The sequence below is a fragment of the Anabrus simplex genome, chromosome 1, assembly GCF_040414725.1.
Source record: "Anabrus simplex isolate iqAnaSimp1 chromosome 1, ASM4041472v1, whole genome shotgun sequence".
Classification (NCBI taxonomy): Eukaryota; Metazoa; Arthropoda; class Insecta; order Orthoptera; family Tettigoniidae; genus Anabrus; species Anabrus simplex.
In genome coordinates, this window is record NC_090265.1 from 832,585,695 (window position 1) to 832,611,355 (window position 25,661).

Genomic DNA, 25,661 nt, shown 5'->3' on the forward strand with positions numbered 1-25,661 from the left:
ACCGAGCAGCTTTATAAACAAGGTACGAAGGTTTTTGTTCTCCATTCTTCAGTGTCCTACTAGACTTTGTTTCCAATAATTGTCGTGCTCATGTTTCTAAATGAAAAATTTATTTTTAATTAGTTCCTGGTGTTCAGTAAAAGAAAATGTGTCACTATTTCGAATTTTCCTTTCAGTAACTGCATTTGCAAAATCTTTACCTGAGTCAGTCGATTGACCCAGAAGCACGAAAATAAAAGTTCGCAAAGAGAACCTTTAGCCCAAGGAAAAGGCAACGAATTCAGAGACATAGAATCCACATGTTAGCTGTATTAACTGCCCTCCGCGGGGTTCCGGTTTCGATTCCCTGTATTGGTGAAAATTAAAGGTTGTCAGGGAAACTAAATGAAATGAAAATGTCGTATGGCTTGTAGTGCCGGTATATCCCAGGACGGGTTCGGCTAGCAAAGGTGCATGTCTTTCTATTTGACTCCCGTAGGCGACCTGCGCGTCGTGATGAGGATGAAATGATGATGAAGACAGCACATACGCCCAACCCCCGTGTCGTGGGAATTAACCAATTAAGGTTAAAATCTCCGACCCGGCCGGGAATCGAACCCGGGACCCTCTTAACCGAAGGCCAGTACGCTGACAGTTCAGCGTCAGGAGAACTGATATGTGTTTACAGCAGCTCATCTCCGTTCGGGGCGTGCCTGAAAAGTGCAACACTTCGGGACAAGGACACTAACTTTGCTTCTAGTTAGTCTAGTTGGTCATCGCAAGTCTCACCATCATATAGATTCGACTACCAGTTAACTTGCTAATTTATTATTAATAAGGATAGTTTGATTATGGCCGCCTAGTGGCCATGATCGATAAAGCCGTCTATATCCTCTGATACCGTGGTTAGTAGGTTCGAGACCAATTGGTCGAAAACATTTCACAATCAGTGTGTTGGCCGGCAGAGTAGGAGAGGTGTCTGTATACAGATTCTAATCACTGGATTGCGTGCCAAAAGCCTGGATTCATTTTCACATCACATGGATTAGGGACATACGACACTGTTGTTTGCGATTCCTCCATCAGGTGAGGATGTTAAGCCTTGAGCAGACCCCCGGTGCTATTCGACAGGAGTAGGCTATGTGTTGGCACCGTGTGTCTCTCTCTCTCTCTCTCTCTCTCTCTCTCTCTCTCTCTCTCTCTCTCTCTCTCTCTCTCTCTCTCTCTCTCTCTCTCTCTCTCTCTCTCTCTCTCTCTCTCTCTCTCTCTCTCTCTCTCTCTCTCTCTCTCTCTCTCTCTCTCTCTCTCTCTCTCTCTCTCTCTCTCTCTCTCTCTCTCTCTCTCTCTCTCTCTCTCTCTCTCTCTCTCTCTCTCTCTCTCTCTCTCTCTCCTCTCTCTCTCTCTCTCTCTCTCTCTCTCTCTCTCTCTCTCTCTCTCTCTATACTATCATATATATCACGTTATTCATTTCATCTCATTAACACCTCTGATGAGGTTGACTTCAGGAAGGGCATCCGGTCGCAAAAAATCGCTACAAAGATTCATCTCACTTAATGCACGACCCCGTAGAGAAACGGGATAAGGGTTGGACATACAATGATAGTTTGATTGTGATCTTGTGATTCACTTATTCTAAAATTAGAAGGCACCCAACAGATACATGAATACATACAATATACAAATAACAGTAAATGATGACCGGCTCCGTGACTAAATGGTTAGCGTGCTGGCCTTTGGCCACAGGGGTCCCGGGTTCGATTCCCGGCAGGGTCGGGAATTTTAACCTTAATTGGTTAATTTCCCTGGCGCGGGGACTGGCTGTATGTATCGTCTTCACCATCATTTTATCCTCATCATGGCGCGCAGGTAGCCTACGGGCGTCAAATCAAAAGACCTGCACCTGGCGAGCCGAACTTGTCCTCGGACACTCCCGGCACTAAAAGCCATACGCCATTTCATTTCATTTCATTTCATTTCAAGAGTAAACGGTAATGCAATACATATTTATTTGGGAATGAATGAAATTGCATATGGCTTTTAGTGCCGGGAGTGTCCGAGGATAAGTTCGGCCCGCAAGATGCAGGTCTTTTGATTTGACACCAGTAGGCGACCCGCGCGTCGTGGTGAGGATGAAGTGATGATGAAGACGACACATACACCCGGCCTCCGTGCCAGCGGAATTAACCGATCATAAATGGTCAACACACTAACCAATTTGAAAAGGAGTCGGACTAGAACCCGGGACCCTTTGAACCACAGGCCTCAACGCTGACCATTCAGCCAATGAGTCGGGCATGTTTGATAAATTTCTAACCTTTGAAATCATTTGAGGACAGACTAGGTAAAGAACAGTCAGGGACTCTGCCACATGGCCGACAGTCCTAAAATAGAGATCAAGATTGATTGATTGATTGATTGATTGATTGAAAAGTATTAATTAAAACAGTACATAATTAGTGAATATACAGTACAATCAGTTGCAAAAAAAGAAATGCGTGCCATAAAATATTATTATTGTGATGATGATGACGATGATGATTATGATGATGATGATGATGATGATGCTTGTTGTTTAAAGGGGCCTAACATCTAGGTCATCAGCAGCCGCCATGAAAAAGTTTTCATTTCGCAGCAAAACTCAGCATTGAAGGTGCTCAAATACGTCAACCTCGTGTCGGTAGATTTCTGGCACGTAAAAGAATCTTTCTTTCTAGCAATCGATTTCGTACTTCCCGGGCTAGCTCCAGGAATTCCGCCCGGTCAGTTGGGTCCCTAAATCTTTGCCATCTTTTCCTGTAAGAATTTTTAATATGGATCAAATACTTGAGGATATCCGGGTACCTTGCCGGTACTGAACCCACGGCCGGACTACATTCGCAGTCATTACCCGGCCAGGAATCGTTTCCAGCGTGGTCCGCACGTTTTAAGGACGATCCAGAAAATTATTATTATTATTAATATTATTATTATTATTATTATTATTATTATTATTCATCTTCGCTAATCGGCCAACTAGGGACCACGATAAGCCTCACTTTACATTCTGGCATTTGTTCATTTTTCGCTTGATCCACATCGCCTTCATTAGCTCACTGTGTTTAGCACGACGTTCTTCTGTCCATTTAGCACCAGTTGCCCGTTTTTCGTCCCGGAAAGTCCCAAAAGTCTTGATGGCTGCTCTGAAAAGATTTCGGTCTTGTGCATCTTCTGCTTGTAGGCCCAGTTCTTTAAGATCTTTCTTGACATTAACGTACCGTACCATGACATTGCCGTTTATGGTTTTGAGTCAAATATTCTGAAGATACGTTTCGTCCATCGAAAGTCGATCATCCGTCGTATATGACCGTAAAAGCGAACTTTGTCTTTACGCATTGTGTCCGTAATCTTCTCTATCTTAGAGTATATTTCTTGCCTGGATTTTCTAATGCAGATGCCATTTTTGTAGTTTGGACCAAGTATGGTGTGTAGGATCTTTCTTTCTATCCTCTCTAAATCCGCAAGCAAACATTTCTCGGACAGGATAAGGCATTCAGATGCATACAGCGATACTGGTTTGATGACAGTGTTGTAGTGACGAATTTTTATGTTCAGGGAAAAGCACTTTTTGTTTTATATGTTGCGGGTGGTTTGGAAAGTGACTTCCATTTTCTTGATTCTTGCTGCTATGGCCTCTTTTTCAAGTCCATTTTGCTGAATCCATTCCCCAAGGTATTTAAATTTACTAACATGGTTTATCGTTCAATATTTGGTGTTTATTTGTGCCGTATCATCTTTGATATTTGACATGACTTCTGTCTTTTGAAAGGAAATTTGCAAACCTGTTTGATCAGCTACTTCCTTCAACACATTGATCTGTTCTGTTGCGCTTTCGAAATCTTCTGTCATAAGGGCTATATCATCAGCGAACGCTAAGCAATCTATTTCCACTCCATTTTCTTTGTCCCAATCCTTACGGGTTTGTAAAGGTTTCTTTCTTTTAACGCCTTTCGCCACTCCCGTATTACCTTCTCAAGTACGCAGTTGAACAAAAGAGTTGATAGGTGATATTTCAGTAACATTACTGAAATGCTTAGCCTCCGTGGCTCAGGCGGCAGTGCGTCGGCCTCTCACCGCTGCATACCGTGGTTCAAATCTCGGTCACTCCATGTGAGATTTGTGCTGGACAATGCGGAGGCGGGACAGGTCTTTCTCCGGGTACTCCGGTTTTCTCTGTCGTCTTTTTTTTTTTTTTTTTTTGCTTTACGTCGCACCGACACAGATATGTCTTATGGCGACGATGGGATGGGAAAGGCCTAGGAAGTGGAAGGAAGCGGCCGTGGCCTTAATTAAGGTACAGCCCCGGCATTTGCCTGGTGTGAAAATGGGAAACCACGGAAAACCATCTTCAGGGCTGCCGACAGTGGGGCTCGAACCCACGATCTCCCGATTACTGGATACTGGCCGCACTTAAGCGACTGCAGCTATCGAGCTCGGTCTGTCGTCTTTAATTCCAGCAATACTTTCCATTCTCATTTCATAGCATCTATCATTCATTAATAAAATCACTTTGGGAGTGGCGACCCCATCGTACTAATAGCCTATATATGATTCATTCATTTCATTCTTGACCCGGTCAATGACTGGAAAACAGGTTGTAGGTTTTCATTTACTGAAATGCTTCTAATGCCTGTAAGTATCTACCTTTGCAAAATTCAAAATATTGTAAGAGTTAAAATCAAATAAATTTCTACACAGTTTTTTAAAATTCATAACGCTATAAATGCAAGTTGTAGATCAATGAAATTTACATATAGGCCTAATATGTAAACACAAACAAATTATTACATTAAGAAATATACATTCATATGGCCTTTCTTAAACTTTATCAGTAATAATAGTGTTATTGGCTTTACGTCTCACTAACTACTTTTACGGTTTACAGAGACGCCGAAGTGCCAGAATTTAGTCCCGCAGGAGTTTTTTTTACGTGCCAGTAAATCTACCGACACGAGGCTGACGTATTTGAACACCTTCAAGTACCACTGGACTGAGCCAGGATCGAACCTGCCAAGTTGGGGTCAGAAGGCCAGCGCCTCAACCGTCTGAGCTACTCAGCCCGGCAAACTTTAACATGACATACAGTATAGTAAACATATAGAAATATTTCCATGTTACCGAAGCGCTAGAGGATTTTTTCAAATGTATCAGACTTGTAATCATCCTTAATAATTATAGTGAATAAATGTTAGTTACCTCGACTTTTAAAGAAATGATAGAACGTTTTGTGGACTGACTTTCCTACTTCACTAACTGGGCAGCGCCCACTAGAATGCTATGGACTGACTTTCCAACTTCACTCATTGGGCTGTAAAATGTACAGCACCAAAACTATGAAAAGATTTTTATTCTTTAAAATCTATTCACACACACACACACACACACACACACACACACACACACACACACACACACACACACACACTATGGCACTACAGCCCTTGAAGGACCTTGGCGTACCAAGCGACCGCTGCTCAGCCCGAAGGCCTGCAGATTACGAGGTGTCGTGTGGTCAGCACGACGACTCCTCTTGGCCGTTATTCTTGGTTTTCGAGACCGGGACCGCTATCTCACCGTCTGATAGCTCCTCAATTCCAATCACATAGGCTGAGTGGACCTCGAACCAGCCCTCAGGTACAGGTAAAAATCCCTGACCTGACCGGGAATCGAACCCAGTGCCTCCGAGTAACAGGCACGCACGCAACCCCTACACCACGGGGCCGGCCTTTAAAATCTATTTAATATCCTAAAATACAATTTTTATTTGCCCCCGTAGGTGTTGGTTTTTGGAAGCCCCTCTCCCCCCCCCCACCGGTCCTCCGAAAAAATCTTCTCACCCCAGCCGAAAAAGAAGATCCTGGGTACAGCCTTGACGTAGAGCATGTCGTACTACTCTTCGTCATTGGCTACGGTGTTCAACCAGTCGAGTTGCTTTCTCCAGGTCGGTGTTGACCAGAGTTTCTACTAAGTTAGTCCAACGTGTTGGGGTCCAACTCGTTGGCTGAACGGTTAAAGTACTGGTTGTCATCATCATTTTATCCTCATCACGACGTGCAGGTCGCCTACGGGAGTCAAATAGAAAGACCTGCACCTGGCGAGCCGAACCCGTCCTGGGATATCCCGGCACTAAAAAGCCACACGACATTTCATTTTTTTCCAACGGGGTTAGTGGCCTAACGCGTCGTCATCCTGTCCGATTCACTGAGTGTACTGACCACTTTATCAACTCCAATATTGTGTCGAAAACCCAGGGTTCATATCATCAACATACTAAAGAAAATCAATCAACTGACCAACATGGCTATCGTGTCATTTTTCTATGGATACCAGCCCACAGCGGAATCACCCATAACGAATATGTGGGCAAACTCGCCAAACAAGTGGCAACCTCTGAGATGTACCTTGAATCCACTGGACCTAATTTCCAGGGCTAAACGGTGAGCATATTATATACGAAATGGAGAATAGAATATATCCAAACAACAGCGTGGACGTTGTTATTCCCAGATACAGCCTCATCCACCGTCGAAGGCATTGTTCTTTAAATGGAATTCGAACAGGCGATACATCACATCCATCATCAGAATTAGACTCAATCATGATAGCTTCCGCTGTCATCTATTTCGAATTGGTGTTGCCGAAACCCCGTATTGTACATGTGACAGAGAGTCGTTGGAGAATCCAGAACATACATATTTTTTCAGTGCAACCATTTTATTTCCCAGCAACAAACACTTCTAAGGACAATAGTAGAATCATACGAACCGCTACCAACCAGAATGTCAACTTTGCTCGCCACAAAATGCGCCGCGGTGTACTCCGCTAAACATAATTTTTTAATCCATGAACATTTCTCACATTACCTCATCAACAACGAGAAGTCATTTTGAACATTTTATTTATTTGTGTTCATTTTCAGTGTATTTTACTGTGTTTTAGAAAATGTATCTGAGCTGGCTGTATGGCCATCCCCAGGCCGAAAGTCATAATTTTTTTAACGCGTCATCACTACGCATTGTACTTCCACTGGACCTACATATTCTCCGTGGGGGGAGGGGCGGGGTGAAAATTAAATGATCAAAGAGTGCAAGGATCCTTTTGTGTATCAGAGAGCACTATCTTCCGCGAGGTCAGATGCGTTAGGTCTGTGTGCTGTCCATGCAATGCATTCATCGCCAGCACCACATCTCAAATGCTGCGATACGGTGGCGTCAACGGTGTGTGAATTCGATGTCTCTGATGCTTAGAACATAACACCGCGCTGTTGGCATGATTGATTTTTGTCGCATAGTTTATTGAAGTGCTTCACTATCTTTCGGTCAGCTTCTCTCAGTTCTTTGTATCAATACTGTATATCTGCAACACACAGTCGCCATCATTGTTATAGCCTACGATCTGATTCACTATCTCATGTCTGCTATTTCACGTACATGCTTCGGGCACCGGATTTTCGTTCTCCGGGAAACGTCAGATTAGACTTGCAGACAAGTTCCTGGAAGTAGTGGAGACGTTCAAATACCCGGGGAGTAAATTAATGGAGAATGCTCGACTGGATGGTGAAATTAATAATTAATAAGAGGATTCAAGCTGGAAGCTGTTTCTATCATAAAGTAAGAACCATGTTATGGGACAAAGTTGTGCCAATGAAAGCAAATGAAACTATGGACAAGATGGTTTGGGTGCATAAAGCGAATGAGTGATGAAAGAATGCCCAAAATGGTGATGGCGATGGAAACGCAAATGCAAGAAAGGAGAGGCTGCGGACGACTACGATTGAGATGGAAGGACACAATCCAACGCAGTATTAAAGAAAGAAACCTGGACTGGAACACAGTGTTGGAGGAGGAGTGGTGGAAGACCGAACAAAGTGGAGAGGAACCATATTTGCCCCTACCCGGCTACAGCTGGATAATGGGAAATGATGATGATGGTGATTAACACAATGATGATGATGATGATGATGATGGTGGTGGAGGACGCCATAAGCAACGATATTAACAGTCCGAATGAGGCCGAAGAAACTCGATTATAGCTTTCCGTAATTACTCATCACTCTTTTGTTGTGATTTGAAATAGTTTATTCCGTTATTAAAATATCTCTACAAAAGCCAGAAACATACTTTCCTTAGCATGTAAATGACTAGGGAAAGGATATTTAGGCACTGGTAGGTTAGAATGCAAACGTATTTGAACAAGGCGCTCTACAATTATATAAGTCAGTTGCTTACATTTTAGGGGTTTTGGTAGTTCAGATCGCTAATATTTTTGCAAATCTCAGTGCAAAACTGTTGTGCGGGTAGAAAATATTTGCGCTTGGTTAAATACATAGTTCAACAAAATTAGGGGAACATGTTTTTGAACGTATGCCATGCTCCACAAAACTATACCTCGCATCCAGGTATATTACCAACTAAACAGTTATTCTTTACCGTTGAAGTTTACAAAAGAACATCGATGGATTCAAATCCATTTTCAGAATACAAACGGAAATGTCCAAATAGGGGCGAAAACAAAGTGATAACAGTCCTCCAGGGTGGATTTTTATCACAGTTGGAGAGCTTCAGTATGGTGTATGTCCTCCACGAGCATTTATCACAGCTTGGCTCCTACGTGGCATACTCCGTATAAGTCGACGGAGGTCACATTGCGGTATCAGGTCCCATTCTTCAATGAGAGCCTGTTCGAGATTTTAAAGAGACTGTGGTGAACAGGACGCCCATGAACACTTCTGTCAAGCCTATCTCACACATGCTAGATGGGATTAAGGTCGGGGCTCACTGCTGGCTATTCCATTTCTTGAATGTCCAGTTCTCGCAAGATAGCTCTGTTGATGCGCGCTGCATGAGCCCTGTCATTGTCGTGCATGAGTACGAAATCAGGACCAGCACCGTATGCAGCAACCAACACATGCTGTTGCAGTATCTGCTCGAGACGTACCCCGCAGCGGTAAGATTACAACGGACGACGACAAGATCCGTAAGGCCATCAATACTGATGCCGCCCCCCCCCCCACACACACACCATCACAGAAACTTGTCCGAATTGGTCGCCTTCCTGGACAACATTTGGCATGTAATGCTCACCACGAGGTCTCCATACACGTTGACATCCATTACGCTGTGTCAGGGAAAATCTGGACTCGTCCGTGAACAACACAGGTTTCCATTGGCGAAGTTGCCATTTGACGTGGGTACGGGTAAACAGAAGGCGAGCTGCGCCATGCTGCTGAGTTAAACGGAGCACTCGATCAGGACGTCTGGGTCGTAAGGACGCTTCTCTTAGCCAGTTCCTTACTGTCTTGACAGGCTCCGTGACTCCAATGACCCTACTGAGGTTTTGTTGCAGTTCTCTGGCATTTGCTGAACGACGCCGCAACGCACAAATGGTCAGATATTGGTCATCCTGTGGGGTTGTCATGCATCCACGACCTTGTCCAAACCTCCTTGTGAACTGGCCTCCTCGTTGTAGCGAATCCACAAGCGTTGAATAACTGACGGAGAGACATTGAGATCCACAGCAACACGCCGAAAAGTCCATCCTTCCTGGATCAAAGTGACGGCCTTTGCGACTTGAACCTCGTTAAGGTGTCTCATGGGATTTGCTAGTTTACGTACAACGTGCTCAAATAACCGCAGTAGTCTGTGTACCTAACAACGATACACGGACGCACCGGTATTCACTTTGTTTCGAGGGGTCACCTGAGAGTTTAATGCATGGCTACGCCTACAGATGGAGTGTAACTTCGATTTGACATACCCTAAGTAGCTAAGGTCCCAAGGTATGCTGTACGACCATTGAAACCACATTTACCAAATTAAAGTTTACATACCACACGTTAGAAAACATGTTCCCCTGCTTTTTTTATGTATGTACGTCTGCATTCTAAGTTACTCTTGCCTAAAATTCCCTTCCCTATAAATGACTACGAGGAAATACAATATGTTTCCCAAGGTTAAGCGAGTTTGGCCCCACTATGCAGCGTGCACTGCCGGTGGTACAGATGCGTCGTTCTCAGACGCCACCACGTACAACTATTTTCTATGTCTCCACCTTGTCATCAATTTCTCAGGAATTAAGTTCTCGTTATACAGCTACGGGAGGAGTCGTACTGTATGACGTGACAATCGGACGTGCCAAGATGCAATAATATGGGGCGTACAATGGCGAGGAAAATTTCGAGGAATATTTCCCGGAACCGTCAATGGGGGTGGTGTTTGAGTCATCTGTCCATAGACTGTTTTGATGCAGCCCTCCATGCCGCCCTATCGTGTGCAAACCTTTTCATTTGTACGTAACTATTGCAACGTACATCTGTTCTAACCTGCTTGTCATATCCATACGTTGGTCTGTCCGTGCCGTTCTTACCGCCTACACTTCCATCAAAGACAAATTGAACAAATCCTGGGTGTCTTACGATGTTTCCTATCATTCTATCTCTTATTCTCGGCAAATTTAGCCTAATCGTTCTCCCCTCACCAAATCTATTGAGCACCTTGTCATTCGTGATGCGATCTGTCCATGACACCTTCAGCACTCTTCTGTAACACATTTCCAAAGCTCCTACTCTCTTTCTTTCTGAGCTAGTTATCGCCCATCAACAACGACGGGAAAACTTGACGAGTGTACAAATCTCTGCAGTTTTTCAGACTGTGGTAATGAACGCGAAGTGAAAATGTTTGTAAAGAGAACTGAACTTTCTTGTACGGTAGCTTTGATGAGAAATGAAAAAAAAAAAAACACATCGCTTGAACACCACCAGTGAAACATGCCCGACGTTCCTGTAGACCAGACGTGCTTACGCTGGACATTTCGGCCCGCGGGTGCCCAGGCGATAAGCATATGCTATTCAGCCAGTGACGTTGTGGTTACATCATAAGCCGTGGAGGATGGGCGAAGCACGGTAGCTAAAGAGAGACAGTAGGCGTCACGCGCAACACGCCAGGAGCGTGTGACGTCAGTGGACCCTAGTCTGCCAGGCGCTGTAACTTAACTGCACAAGTCAGTGCACAAGTACGTTTATGTTGTAATATAATATTTTCACATGATATCACTAATATATTGCATAAAACTATTATTTTTATTATTTTGTTTGTGTGCTTTCGTAAATATTGCAGATACTTTTAAATCCAGAATAGTGAGACCTCCTGCTAATATGTTTAAAAATCATTTTAAATGTTCCAGTATACCGGAAATTGTAGTATTTACAGTATCGGATTACCTGAAAGAATTTAAAATAAGTACCCTATACAGGTACAGATTAAATAAATCAAAGGTTAACAATCAAGAAATAATATTAACCGATAAAGTCTAAATAAAATACAAAAGATTAAATACTGCATGTTACTTTTTCTGAAAATGGTAAATACTGTACTAACATTATTGCTTCTTTTATTACTAACAAACATTAATAAGAAGAATAAGAATAAGAATAATAAGAATAAGAATATTGAATATCAAGTACAGAATGAAGCCCTATTTCATATTATAATCACAAAACATTTCAAAACAAAATATTAACAGTTCAATTTGTTAAAGATAACAACAATAATAAATCTATATAATAAAAATAGCATCACTATTAATTTTGGCGTACCTTTCAGGACTTAATTTTGTTCATCTTCGATTTTTTCCGTGCAGCCCCAGCGTGCGCATCCGTAGTCCGGCTTTCATTCACTGACCTCTTGAGTCATCTCTTATTTTTCATTCTATTAACTGTTCCTTTTTTCAACAAGCGCTTAGTGGAAAGGCCTAACAGTTCAGATTGCAAATCTTTTTCAAAATCAGAGGACAAAAAATGTTCGGAGCATATACTTGCTATTTTTGAGTTAAAAGCGTCTTTTGTTTTACAAAGAATGTACCCATTGTTTGAGTGGAGTTGGGTCTTTTGGGAATCTATCAAAGGACAACTTAAGATTCTTTGCGTTGTTACGATAGTTTGTACAGCCTGCAACCGCACAACAAGGCATTTTAACAGCACAAACACGACATATACCCTGGAATTCACTTCATTCACGAACGATATGCACAAGTTCATGACTTTCAAAACATTCGCAAGTCTCGAAAGTAATAAATAATTAAAGAAACAATGTGCAGACCGCAGACGAACAGCAATGCACCGCACTTCACTGCTTAGAATGAAAACACCGACACCAAAGAATATATAGACTTATATTAACGCGCCAAACAATGCGTAGTGTAATGGGAGGGACGGTCCAGTGACGTCACGACCACAGCAGTCTACGGCGCATCCGTCTCGTGACACCTACCGTCTCTCTTCTAGCTACCGTGGGGCGAAGTTCTCCCAGTCACTCTCGATCACTTAGGCGATACAAGAGTTTGAAATGGAGGCAGAAAATAATGAAAGAAGGAGGGCAGAAATCCACGTCTTTTTCAATTTACGTTGTAAGAACTAAATTATTTATGTTCATTGCACTTTATGTATTTTGAACCGAGCTCGATAGCTGCAGTCGCTTAAGTGCGGCCAGTATACAGTATTCGGGAGATAGTAGGTTCGAACCCCACTGTCGGCAGCCCTGAAAATGGTTTTCCGTGGTTTCCCATTTTCACACCAGACAAATGCTGGAGCTGTACCTTAATTAAGGCCACGGCCGCTTCCTTCCCACTCCTAGCCCTTTCCTGTCCCGTCGTCGCCATATGACCTATCTGTGTCGGTGCGACGTAAAGCAACTAGCAAAAAAGTATGTATTTTGATCAAATACAATAAAGAGTCCTATAACGTCAAATGCTTGTCTAATGTACGTAATGAATTATAATTTTCACTATTTAATTTTAAGACGTGCTTTAGAAGCATGTCTAATATAATACGAAGATAAGGTGGATAAACTATGGCTTGTGGTTGCTTGGCTTATCTTGGCTTATATGATGAACTCACCAAAAATACAATCATGCTTACTGGAAATAACATCAGTTAGGTTATTTATTTGAAGGCATATTGTACATCAATTTGGTAGATACATTCACCTTTTTGTTGTACATTAATCATGGATAGTAAATATCTATGTCCCCACTCTATATGAAACTCTCTCGCCTGATAAGTTTTAAATAGACTACCATTTACAAATTCAGTGAATAGGTAAATTCAAACAACACAAAAACACTATGCAAAATCAAACAGTAAACTTGTTGAATTATGTAAATAGATTACTTTTTGCTGAATGAATAAAGGGAATTTTACGTCTTAAGAAATATAAATCGAAAAATCGCAGCTTGTACGCTTAAAACTGTAACACACAAATTATAAAGTATTAGTTTTCTTTGAATGTATAAGTATAAGAAAATAAAGCTGACTGTTTACATCGAGCGCAGTATAAATCAAACCGGAATATACTGAAACGTTCGGTTTTATTGCGATTATAGCGTTTTGTTCTTAAACACTGTACCGCATTCAGCATTTCGCTGAGTAGTGATGGAGAGTTTCGTATTGATAATCGAAGGTCACTGTTCCCTTCCCTGTAAAGTGCGTTCGCTCTGACGTATGCATGCCACGTAAGCTGCCCGCATTTACGTCACGCCAGCTCGGCCGCACTGGGTCAGCCTCAACGAACGCCCAGCTGAGCACCTCTGCTGTAGACCGTCATGTCATACTGGTGCAAAGTAAAGCCTTTTCGGTACAGGCCATGAAGGTCCTTGGAGAAGTTGAAGATGAAGATAAAGGCTTTCACTACCAGTAACCTCGCCACTTGGTGGGAGAGAGTGATTTCATGCTCGGCCATAATCTCGTTCAATACCCCCATATCTACTAATTCTGTTGACATTTGGCCGGTTCAGATTTTAGTGGACATGCTTTGGGCACCGGATTTTCGTTCTGCGGTGGGCGACAGCAGCGACGACAATGGCAGTCCGAACAAGTCCTTTTTGTACTCATTTCCTGTACAGACCGAGTAAATCTCAAGGCCTTGTACCACTCTGGAAGTGGAAATCTCGTTTCTGAATATTTCGACTTCCTTGCGAGGACTCGAACCCAATCCTATCGGATGAGCCGAGTAGGCGGTAAAGCATCGAATATTGACTGTCAGCGCTGTTAAAAGTACCTGCTCACTTAGTCAACCTCCTGTTGGTAGACTTACCAGCTCCTAGAAGAAGCAGTGCGAGACAAAATTTCAGCATCTCTAAACCCGCAAAAGTACTTAGTGTGGCATAATACCAATAATATGATGTCTTTTTTAATGTCCGCCTCTGCGGTGTAGTGGAAAGTGTGATTAGCTGCCACCCTCGGAGACCCGCGTTCGATTCCAGGCTCTGCCACGAAATTGGAAAAGTTGTACAAGAACTCGAACGGGGTCCACTCATACTCGGAAGGTCAACTGAGTAGAGATGGGTTCGATTCCCACCTCAGCCGTCCTCGAAATAGTTTTCCGTGGTTTCCCACTTCTCCTTCAGGCAATTACTGGATAGTACCTCACTTAAGGCCACTGTCGCTTCCTTCCCTCTTCCTTGTCTATCCCTTTCGATCTTCCCATCCCCCACAAGGCCTCTGTTCAGCATAGCAGTTGAGGCGGTCTGGCCGAGGTACTGGTCCTGTATTCCCCGACCCAAAGTCTCACGTTTCAGGACACTGACCTCGAGGCGGTAGAGATGGAATCCTTCGCTGAGGCCGAGGGAAAAGCCAACCCTGGAGGGCAAACAGATTAAGAAAGAAAGAATCAAGTCTATTTGAATAAGTTGAGCTATATTTTATACAATTCATACTTATAAAACGAATGATTTTGTTTAAAAACCTTCTTTATTTCATTTCGTTTCCTTTATCACTCACTGTATTTTTACTCCCTTGTTAAAACAATTTACTCAGGGAAGGCATTAGGAATACAAAGTTGAAAATATTGTCTTAAATATCCCGCTGAGTACTGAACTGTTTTGTATTTTCCCAGTAGTATAATGTATAGAAACTGTGTGAGAAAAAATGAGATCGAATAAATATTTCTACTACAAAGGGTAGCCAGCAGAATAACTCAAAGTTGTTAAAAGAGAAAACAAAAATGTGCAAGAGAGAAAATAACACTCTCAAGAGCAGCTGGTTGGAGATAAAATAAATGGTTTGGAACAGAGGTAGGAGTCCTTTAAAAACAGGTAAAAGAAACATTAACAACGGATGTTAAAATACAGCACTCCTCTGACATAGAAGAGAACTGCAATAATGGCCCAAAACAATACTAAATAATGTGAAATTGTTTTCCAGGAACAACTGTATCCCCGTAACGTGTTTTATTAAAAACAGCAGTTTATACCTTTACAGAGACAGCCATGGGCATAAACGTCAGAGTAGCACACATAACTTTACTAAGGAGAGAGTCCTTTCTTTCTTTTAATACGCGAACACCCTCAATGTGGGAGTCAGTCCAAAAGAAATGTGTTGCGTTATGTTTCCAGGCAGAATGTACTTTACTACCATTTCGGCACTAGCCTTTTCATCAGCTCACTTAAAGACTGATATGAAACTAGAAGACTATCACGTTGCAACCCAGTACTTTCCAGCTTCCCGAATGATATTGGGGCCGATGACCTTCGATGTTAGGCCCCTTTAAACAACAAGCATCATCATCATCATCATCGAATGATATTATGAAACCCGGTAGGCGATTTGACCTTGAGCCACATCTTCGCAACTCGGTATCCCAGCAACTATTGGTTGTACAGGGCTGGAAACAGTCAAGCTGATTAAATGTAGCTCATTTGAGTGTTTCGACGTGAAGAAGAAACTTTTTGGTCTCTTAGGACACCATGAGGAGCCGTTTTGGAGATACGGAGTCCGTGGTATGTCACATGCACCCTCGGGCTTGAAATATCTGGAATTGTGTTGGTGTTGGAGCACATTTCTTTTGGAATCTGGTATTTCTCCTGCCATTTTCCTCAGTTCCACAGTTCAAACCACCTGTCATCTAAGTGGTGAGGAACGGGAATTGTCAGTTGGAACGTTTCATTTCCCTGGCACTTTCCTTCAACAGACCTGTCATTAGAATGGATCATCATGGTTACTTTTTGGATTATTCTGTTTCCTGGCAATAATATTATGTGGTCTGGCTCAAGAAGCGTACAAACTAAGTAGGATTTCTTCTTCCTAGTATTGCGCACAGTGGACAGATTATAATACATTAGGGTACTGTAAACCTTAAACATATTACTACTATGATGAACATGGCGGGTACAGCACGTAAACCTGAATAAGGCAAAATTCATATACGCGCCATCAGTATTGTGAAAAAACCTAACTTGCGAGAACTACGGCAGAACTATAGAAGTAGTTTTGTTAATTTTGATCCCTATATAATATCACTGTTTCTACCAACAGAACAAAGATGACCTAGCCCACCATAGCTCAATTGGTAGAGAAACCGACTCGAAATCGCGAGGTTGTGGGTTCGGAACCCACTGGTGTCTGGTTGGCCATTTTTGTTCTGTACTTAACATCTCTTCAACACGTACTAAATGTACGTAGCACGACCTAATAGGTTGAAAGTCGGTTTCGATTACAATGCGGTCGTGAAAATTCAATATTCAATAATAATAATAATAATAATAATAATAATAATGCCAGGCTGAATGGATCAGACGGTTGAGGCGCTGGCCTTCTGACCCCAACTTGGCAGGTTCGATCCTGGCTCAATTCGGTGGTATTCGAAGGTGCTCAAATACGCGAGCCTCGTAAATGAACTCCTGCGGGACAAAATTCCGGCACCTCGGCGTCTCCAAAAACCGTAAAAGTAGTTAGTGAGACATAAGCAAATAGCATTAATAATAATAATAATAATAATAATAATAATAATAATAATAATAATAATTGTTACGGGATTTCCGTGGTTTACAGAGGTGTAAGAAGCGGCTGTGGTGAATGATTGGACGAGGAATTAACTAGAGCATAACTTAACACAAGAAATTCCTTTTTTAATTTAAAATTTGATAAATAGAAAACCTGAATAAAAAATAACAATATTATGATAAGCGTCAGCTTCAACAACAATAACTCAAAGTCCAAAAATCAGGTAGGCCTACAACTTGCGAAAATTACAAATACCAATTTCCACAGAATAGAGCGGGATTGCTCTTGGCAGGTACAAAATTTCATAACAGCTAGAAAGCTCCAGGTAAATACCCTTTGTAAGGAGTCTGCGCTTAAAACTCTATCATCCTCCAGGCTCTCAGAGGCATCAGTTTATAATTGCGCTCTTCCAACCTATCGGTTTCTCTAAATTTAAAACTTCACACAAGTTAGTCCCAAGGTGGGCTTGTCAATTGCTCAACAGTTCATAACCTTCTATCCCTCAAGGGACTTCACACCAGACTTAATTCTACACACCACAATACATGTACAGGGGCATTTTTGCCGATTCTAAAGGGCCTTAAAGACAAAAGAGAAGGTTGGTTGTAACTGACCATAAACAATATGCGAAACACTTGCACTCCTTCTAGAAAAACTTAAAACCCTAAGTGGGCTTATGATGGTGGTGGTGGTGGTGATTATTGTTTTAAGAGCAAGTACAACTAGGCAACTATCCTCTATATAACACTAATCAGAGGGAAAAAATGGAAGGGGTCCGACACTTCGAGAAATTAAGGTATCGGCCAAAGAAAGAGAAGGGCCACGAAGGGCATGAAAATGAAAGACTCCCTAGCCCTTGCAAACCTAAAAGCGTCGGGGTCAGAAAAGAACAAGAGTTGACCAAGAGAGGTCGGATAGGATAGATGAAAGTGAGGAGCCTGGCACAAGTAAGTGAAAGCAATGCCAGGACTCAGCTGAGAGCCCCGTGGTCGCCAACCCACGCTCCAAAGTTCAGAGCCCCTGGGGCCTCTTTTAGTCGCCTCTTACGACAGGCAGGGGATACCGTGGGTGTTATTCTACCGCCCCCACCCACAGGGGGAGTGGGCTTATGAGCCAATGATACAGAGACTAAGCATATTCCACAGCGAGGTGACTACAGTAAATGAGAAACGTTAAATACAAAAAGAGTTTTAAGAATGTTAAAGGTTTAGAAACTTTAGTCACCCCATACGAAGCTGAATGGGAATCAACAGACGGTATTCACTCTTTGTTCCCTTACATTACAGATTTCCCAGTATGGAATAGAACAGAGTCCTCAGACTGGCCGAAATTACTACATTTAAGCCACCAGATTTAGAAATGTACATGAAATAAAAGAGGTTGAAACATTCCCCTCAAGCTATCTGCAGGAGCTACCACATGTTTATAAAAATTCTGCCATTAACTTGAGTTGCTGGGCTTTCCGAACACCGCCCGTGGCCCCTGCCCCCCCCCCTCCTTAGTACACGCCGCATTCAATAAATTGGAGCAAGAAGACTACAATACAGCCCTAAAGCGGTCAGCTTTTAAAGCATTTTTGAGGGGGAGATTCCAGAACTCTTTACTGATAGGCTGGATTCCTGTACACAACCCCGATTTTAATTGGCTAGAGAAAATATTTACAAAATCCTGATAGGTTGGTTGATATTGGAGAAGGAACCAGCAGAATTGTAGACAACTTCGACACTTGAACAAAACAGTCTTCAAATAACTAAGGTTATTCAACTGTGAAATTACACATTTCTTAATAAATTAGATTTCGACCTGCTAGGGGGAGCAATTAAACCTGTGTTAGAGACATCTAACGGTTGAAAATCGAAGTATCTTGTATAACATCAGTTCAAGTTCTATTACATAGAATACAGACCCACGGTGTTCCACACATAAGGGTACTACTCACAAGCAACGCAGTCCCATGGTGTCCATCACATAGTGGGACTAAACATGGGCGCCGGTATTCCCGTGCTGTTCTTCATTTAGTGGAACTAATCACAGGCCACGTATACTCATGGTGACGCTCGCATAGTGGTACTGATCATAGGTAATATAGACCCATGGTGTATCACATTATGGTAATACCACAGGCAACACATACGCACCGTGTTCCTCACATAATAGTACTATTTTCAGGTAAGGCAAACCCATGGTTTTCCTCACACAGCGGTACTGATCACGGGCGCCAGCCAAACCCGTGGTGTTTCTTACATAGTTGTACTAATCACAGGCAACGTAGACACATTGTGTTTCTCATAATGTGGTACCACTCATACGTAACGCAGGCCCATTCTGAACACAGTAGAATCGACTGGTGGAATACATACGATGACACATCACAAGCAACACCCAGACCCGTAGTGTTCCTCGCATAATGGCACTGTACCTATGTAACGTAGACCCATGGTGTTCCGCACTCAATGGTACTAATCACAAGAACTCTCATGGTTCCAATGTCATCATACCTTCGTCGCCCCTTTTAGTCGCCTCTTTCTCGTTTAAGGCGAATGCAGGGTGGGCAAAATGAAACTATAAGACTGGCGCGGAATTGTCCCTTGTTAATGAACTTGACAACTGCCCATCACAGGAAATGCTGGAAACCGTGATTTCGATGCACCAATCAGTTGCTGTCACATGTCTGCGGATGCGCATCTCCCCCATGCTGTGTCCCGAGTGCGTCGCTGTGTAATTATGTGTGTGTGAGTGAGAAGAGCAGACGTGTTTAGTGACCAGTTGAATGCAACACAAAATTGTGCTCTTCATCGTTGAGTGTTGCGTTAAGTACGATTCGTAGAAAAACTGTGCGGAACTGATTGTGCAAGAGTTTAAGACAAGGAAGTGTTTTCGCAAAACTCCAACAAAGCCTGCAATGCAAAACTTAGTGGCAAAATGGCGCGAAACGGATTCTGTTGCGAATAAAAACCGTAACTATCCGAAAAGAGTTCGAACACCAGAAAACATTGGTCGAGTGAAGGAATGCCTGGAACGAAGAAGAGTCCCAAGGAAACTTTCGCACGCTGAGCATGCGGGAGATGCGCACGTGCAGACATGTGACAGCAACTGATTGGTGCATCGAAATCACGGTTTCCTGCATTTCCTGTGACGGGCAGTTCTCCTGTTCATTAACAAGGGACAATTCCGCGTCAGGCTTATAAATATTTTCCCGGGCCACTTTTATTTTGCCCACCCGGCAGATTGATAAAATTAAATCATAGTAAAGAAGTAACCATTTTAATAACGTAATAATTAAATACGACAGGTTTTTTAACGTCCTTTCTCCTTCTTAGCCTTTTACAAATTACCCAGCGTCGGCACGTCATATGAATTTAGCCTAATTTTACCCCCGGATACTTTTCTTGATACCAACCCTATGTGGAAGGATGCATTTACTATTATTTGTTTCTCCAGTGGTTCACTGAACTTGTGTGTTAATATAGGCACAAATACCGTGCCCCTGAGGTAGAGTAATTAATCAGGCGTGGTTAAAACTCCCGACCCCGCTAGGGATCGAACCCGGGACCCTCTGAACTGAAGGCCACAATGCTGACCATTCAGCCAAAGATTCGGACGAACTGATTGCCTCTACATTCCTTAATTTGCAACTATTTCTCTGTTCCCGTTACACATTTCTTACCTTTAAATCATTCAAAAATCAGTATATTCATCATTTCAATTGTATCCCTCTGATTGTCCTAGCTGTCTGGCCGAGTCAATTGATCTCGTACATATTCTATACTTCTCCATTCGCCTCACAAGACCCTATTACCAAAGCCGCATTCGTACAGCTTCATCCATTGGGCTCATTCCTATCTTAACCTTGGTTTCCTCATCCGGCCATTGTTTCCATCTGTTTTCGTACCAACCAGTTCCTTAGCAAGTCTCATACCAAGAAGTGAAAAAGTTGTCAAAAAATTCTAATAAGAAATGGTCACAGATCCCAGGAAGCTAATGCTGGAGGTTGATATGATCTTACTTGTTTCGTTAGGTGTGTCCTTGGTTATTCTGAAACAAAGAAAGAGTTTTCTAAATTAATATTAATATTTTTATAACTATCACTATTAAAATGTAAATCTAACAGTAGAAAACTTCGTAATATAGGTTACTAATCTTAATGTACATACAAAACAATATCATTCATTCAATACAATACACAATACAATTAGCCCAGTGATGCAACTAAATTTGTTCTTAATAACAGTTACGATATCTCTTGGCTCCATTGTAAACTATTCCATTCTTAGGTCTATGGCGGTGTGTATAACTTTACTTGTTCGATGCTATTATTTGTATACGCATTGCTCGCTTATGTATTTATTTGTTTATTTTTTCATTATCTATGACAACAGCAGCAGTCAGACTTTTTTATTTACGCCACATCGACTGACTATCCCTTTCTTTCTTTCTTTTCTTACCGAGAGAGTGGCTGCGGAGTTTGGGTAAGGTAGCCGTCAGCTTGCATTTGGGAGATAGCGGATTCGAACCCCACTGTCGGCAGCTCTGAAGCTGGGTTTCCTTTTTCACACCAGACAGATGCTGAGGTTGTACCTTAATTAAGGCCAGGGTCACTTCCTTCTCATTCCTAGCCCTTTCCTATCCCATCGGGCAAAGAAAGATACTGATTACGAATGGGGTGAAAATGAAAGACTCCCCAGGCCTAGAAAAACCTAATGCCGTCGAGGTCGGGAAAGAAAACGAGTTGACCAAGGGAGGTCAGACAGGATAGGTGAAAGTGAGGAACTGGTACGAGTAAGTGAAACCAATGTCAGGACTCACATAAGGGCTCCGAGGTCACCAACCTACGTTCCCAAGCTAAGAACCCCTGGTACCCGTTTAAGTCGCTTCTTACGACAGGCAGGGAATACCGTAGATGTTACTCTAACGCTACCGCCCTCACCCACAGGGATATCCTATAACAATAGGTCATGATAAAATAGATCAGGACAGTTAAAGTGAGGATCGGAACCAACCTTATCACTCGTAATATCCATGCAGATTCAAATGAGGCAAATAATGTACCTATGTATTGTTGTTGACAATGTCTCCCACAACATGTTAAATCACAGTAATGTTGTGAAACTCACCCTTTGGGCGTCTAGTGGCCATGCAACGCAAATGCCCACCAAAAACCGAATGTCGAATTTGTGCTTGAATAAAATATATTCTGCCCTTGCTCTAGTCTTTACACTGTACTACGTAGGCCTACTGTATCTCCTGATATGGGCTAGAGCAATTTTGTTACTTTCATTGATCGGTTTCAGTCCCATCCTTAGCTTTGACGATATGAAAGTGACTGAGGTATGACCGGTGCTAATAACAGTAATATTAATATGTATTTATTTATTTATTTATTTACTTCAGTAAGAAGCTATAACTTGACATAATTGTGTAAAGTAATGTAATAAGTATTATAAAATAACAATTGAGTAATTCCGTCACTAAAGGAAAAAAATAATGAATCTTCGCCCAGAATCGCGCAACAGTAACCGCATTTTCTTCAACCTTTAATAACTCTTCATCATTGTATGAATCAAGACAGAGTGGGCACTGTCTGTTCTTCTCCACAGTCAAATTGTGTTCGCCCCATTTGACAAGGTTGTATCTAGATTTTCCAACACCTGATCGCAGTCTGTTCAATGGTCTCCAGGTTAACCAGTCTAAAGTACATCCAGGAGGTAAACATTCAATAGGTTTCATCCACGTTTGAAGATGGTCAGATCTAGCAGCCCACAGTTGTTCTCTGGCTCATTGCGGAGACATAGTCAGCGTGAAGTTGAACTGAGGAAACTTTTCCTGGATTTCAACCAGTAGCGGCCGGCCCTTAAGGACTTCCGGACCGTATCCTCCCTAGAGAAAGAAAAAGTTTTCATTTTCCCTCGACATTTGAAGTCAAATAATGGACTCGAATAATTCTAAAAAAAATTACGTTTCATTGTAAAACTGTAAATCAATAATAAAGGAAGACTGGTGTCCGATTCGTTGGCTGAATGGTCAGCGTACTGGCCTTCGGTTCAGAGGGTCCTGGGTTCGATTTCCGACCGGGTCGGGGATTTTAATCGCTTCTGATTAATTCTTCTGGCCCGGGGACTGTGTGTATGTGTCCATCGCAACACTCTCTTCATCATATTCAGACAACATACCACACTACCAACCACCACAGAAACACGCAATAGTGCTTACATCCCTCCATATAGGGTTGGCGTCAGGAAGGGCATCCGACCGTAAAATAGGGCCAAATCCTCATTTGCTACCCCACAGGTGTGGGAAAAAGCGGTCGAAAAAGAAGAATAAAGGAAGACTGGTCGGCAATAAGTTATCAAAATTAGGCGATTGACTTTCAGCGCGCAGTTCGCTGGTAAATGTTTTCAGGTTGAAGGTAAGGGTTAGGGTAGAGGGTTTCACGTGGGCGGAGTCCGTAGCAGTGTAGCAGTAAAGAAGTTCCTATAAACCCCTAAACAGCTGTGAGCTTGCATCCGGGAGATAGTGGGTTCGAACCCCAATGTCGGCAGCCCTGAAGATGGTTTTCCGTGGTTTCCCATTTTCACACCAGGAAAATACTGAGGTTGTACCTTAATTAAGGAAACGGCTGCTTCCTTCCCAACCCTAGGCCTTTCCTGTCCCTTCGTTGCCATAAGGTCTATCTCTCTCGGTGCGACGTAAAGCCAATTGCAAACAAACCCATATACGAGCATGCACCAGCCAAATCTCCATGGTTGCATACAGTAAAATTAAATAATAATGTATGACCTTGTTTCCCCTATCTCCCCTATTATTTATATTTTAAGAAGAAAAATAATAAATAATTGTATTGAAATGTAACATTTTAGAACAGGAATTTTTGATTCAAATTGGGCCTCTGGCTTGCATCCCGCGGTTTGTGAGGGCTAGCAGCAGTGAATTAAGTTAGTTTCTTTCCGGGCGGATGACTTGAATGCGTGCGGTAGTACTGGTAAGTAGCAAAGAAAGATTTGTGGGAAAAAGGACTGTGACCACCCCTTCGACCTGAGAGTCCATCGGCCGCCACTGATTTCAGCCTCCCCGAAGATTGTCATTTCAGGAAACAATTGTACAAGAAAGCAATTGGGTGTACACTGGGCAACGTCAGAAAATGAATGAATACTTCCTGGCGGCTGATCGTTTCTACTCCAGAAGCGATTACACTATACGGTCCTTTTCAAGACGAATTTTGATAATAATAACAATAATAATAATTGATATATAACATAAGAGTTTTGTCTGTACATTGTTCAGAATTTAAAAAGGGTATTTTTTATATCAGTCGTGTCCACAGTAAGAAGGAAATGTACTTTTTAACATTCCGTCATGTCTGTCTGTCCATACGGGCATCACGAGAACATGACTGAAGAGAATTTAATGAAAAGTAAAGTAAAGTAAATGTAAAGTCGGGGAACGAGCCGCTACAATCTAGGCTATGAATAATTTTATTCACACTGAATGAAATGGTAGTTTGGGGGAAGGCGTAAAATGTAATTATTAAATAACTTTGTTATTGGTCCTATCGAAAGTTAGTCTACACATAAAAGTTTTAGAGAATACAAATTCCGATCATTTTTATGTCTTAACTAGCTGATGTATCCGTGCTTCGCTACGGGATTCTCAGAAAGACTGACTTCGTGGTTTTCCTAACTGAATTCAACATAGGTCATTACCAAAAAGGTCAGTAGGAATGTAGCGATTGAAAGCAATGTTATCATATAAAATACTCGATCAAATGAATAACCGCACACTTTCTCACTTTCAACGAACAGTACTACGGTGCCGATCTAACAGTCCAAAGTTCCAGAGCTGGAATAACCAGGTCGCAGACTGCCGCGAACACTCCTCCGTCATTATTCCGTTAAATATGCACACTACTCTTTCCAATCAGTGCCTGAGAGTAGGGATTGAATAGCTCGAATACTATGATGAACCAATGTGTTACGTACCAGATATATCAGAAAATGTATGAACCAGAGGAATGGCATGCTAAAGAAGAAAGTTCTTACACCCCAGCTACTTCCCACCAATATACAGGCAGGCTGTTACAGTTGGTACGACCAGGCGAGTTGGCCGTGTGGTTACGGGCGCGCAGCTGTGAGCTTGCATCCGGGAGATAGTGGATTCGAACCCCATTGCCGGCAACCCTGAAGATCGTATTCTGGAGATAGTGGGTTCGAGCCCCACTGTCGGCAGCCCTGACGATGGTTTTCCGTGGTTTCCCATTTTCACACCAGGCAAATGCCGGGACTGTGCGTTAATTAAAGCCATGGCCGCTTCCTTCCACTTCCTAGACCTTTCCTATCCCATCGTCGCCATAAGACCTACCTGTGTCGGTGCGATGTCAAACAAATTAAAAAAACCTCGGTACGCTGCAGTAATCCTATCTATCGGGGATGAGAGGAAACAGAAGACAAAAAGCACATCGCAACAAACAATGGTCAATGTAATGTTATTGTTGATAAAGTTTATGAGTTTTCTATATTGCAGGCCTACACATTAGTTTTCTTTCGACTCTGTGATATTAGGGTGTCTTACAAAGTAATTTATATCGTAGACTGTAGTTCCTTATTCTCAGACTTTACATATCGATTTTCACTAAATTCTGTTTACCCATTTTCTCGTGACTCGGCGCTGATATGGACTTAGTAACAAAAATCCAAATTCATGAATATCTCCTATTATATGCGGTACGGTAACAATGTATAAGACATAAGTGATCGGAAATTTAATAACTTCTTACATAACTACTACTAACTTACGACATAACTAAAGTTATGTTAGCTATGTAGTATTTATCGATACGACCACTAATAACATAAATAACTTATTTGAGAATTACATT

At 42.2% G+C, this 25,661-nt stretch overlaps 1 protein-coding gene across 1 annotated transcript in view; it reads right to left on the reverse strand.

Moving 5' to 3' along the window:
• The window catches only part of LOC136873944 (beta-1,3-glucan-binding protein), a 243,305-nt gene that overhangs the window by 140,323 nt on the left and 77,321 nt on the right, over window positions 1-25,661 (reverse strand). Inside the window, exon 2 of the mRNA XM_067147324.2 lies at window positions 20,796-20,824. Coding sequence (XP_067003425.2) covers window positions 20,796-20,824 — 29 coding nt within the window. The remainder of the gene's footprint in view (window positions 1-20,795; window positions 20,825-25,661) is intronic.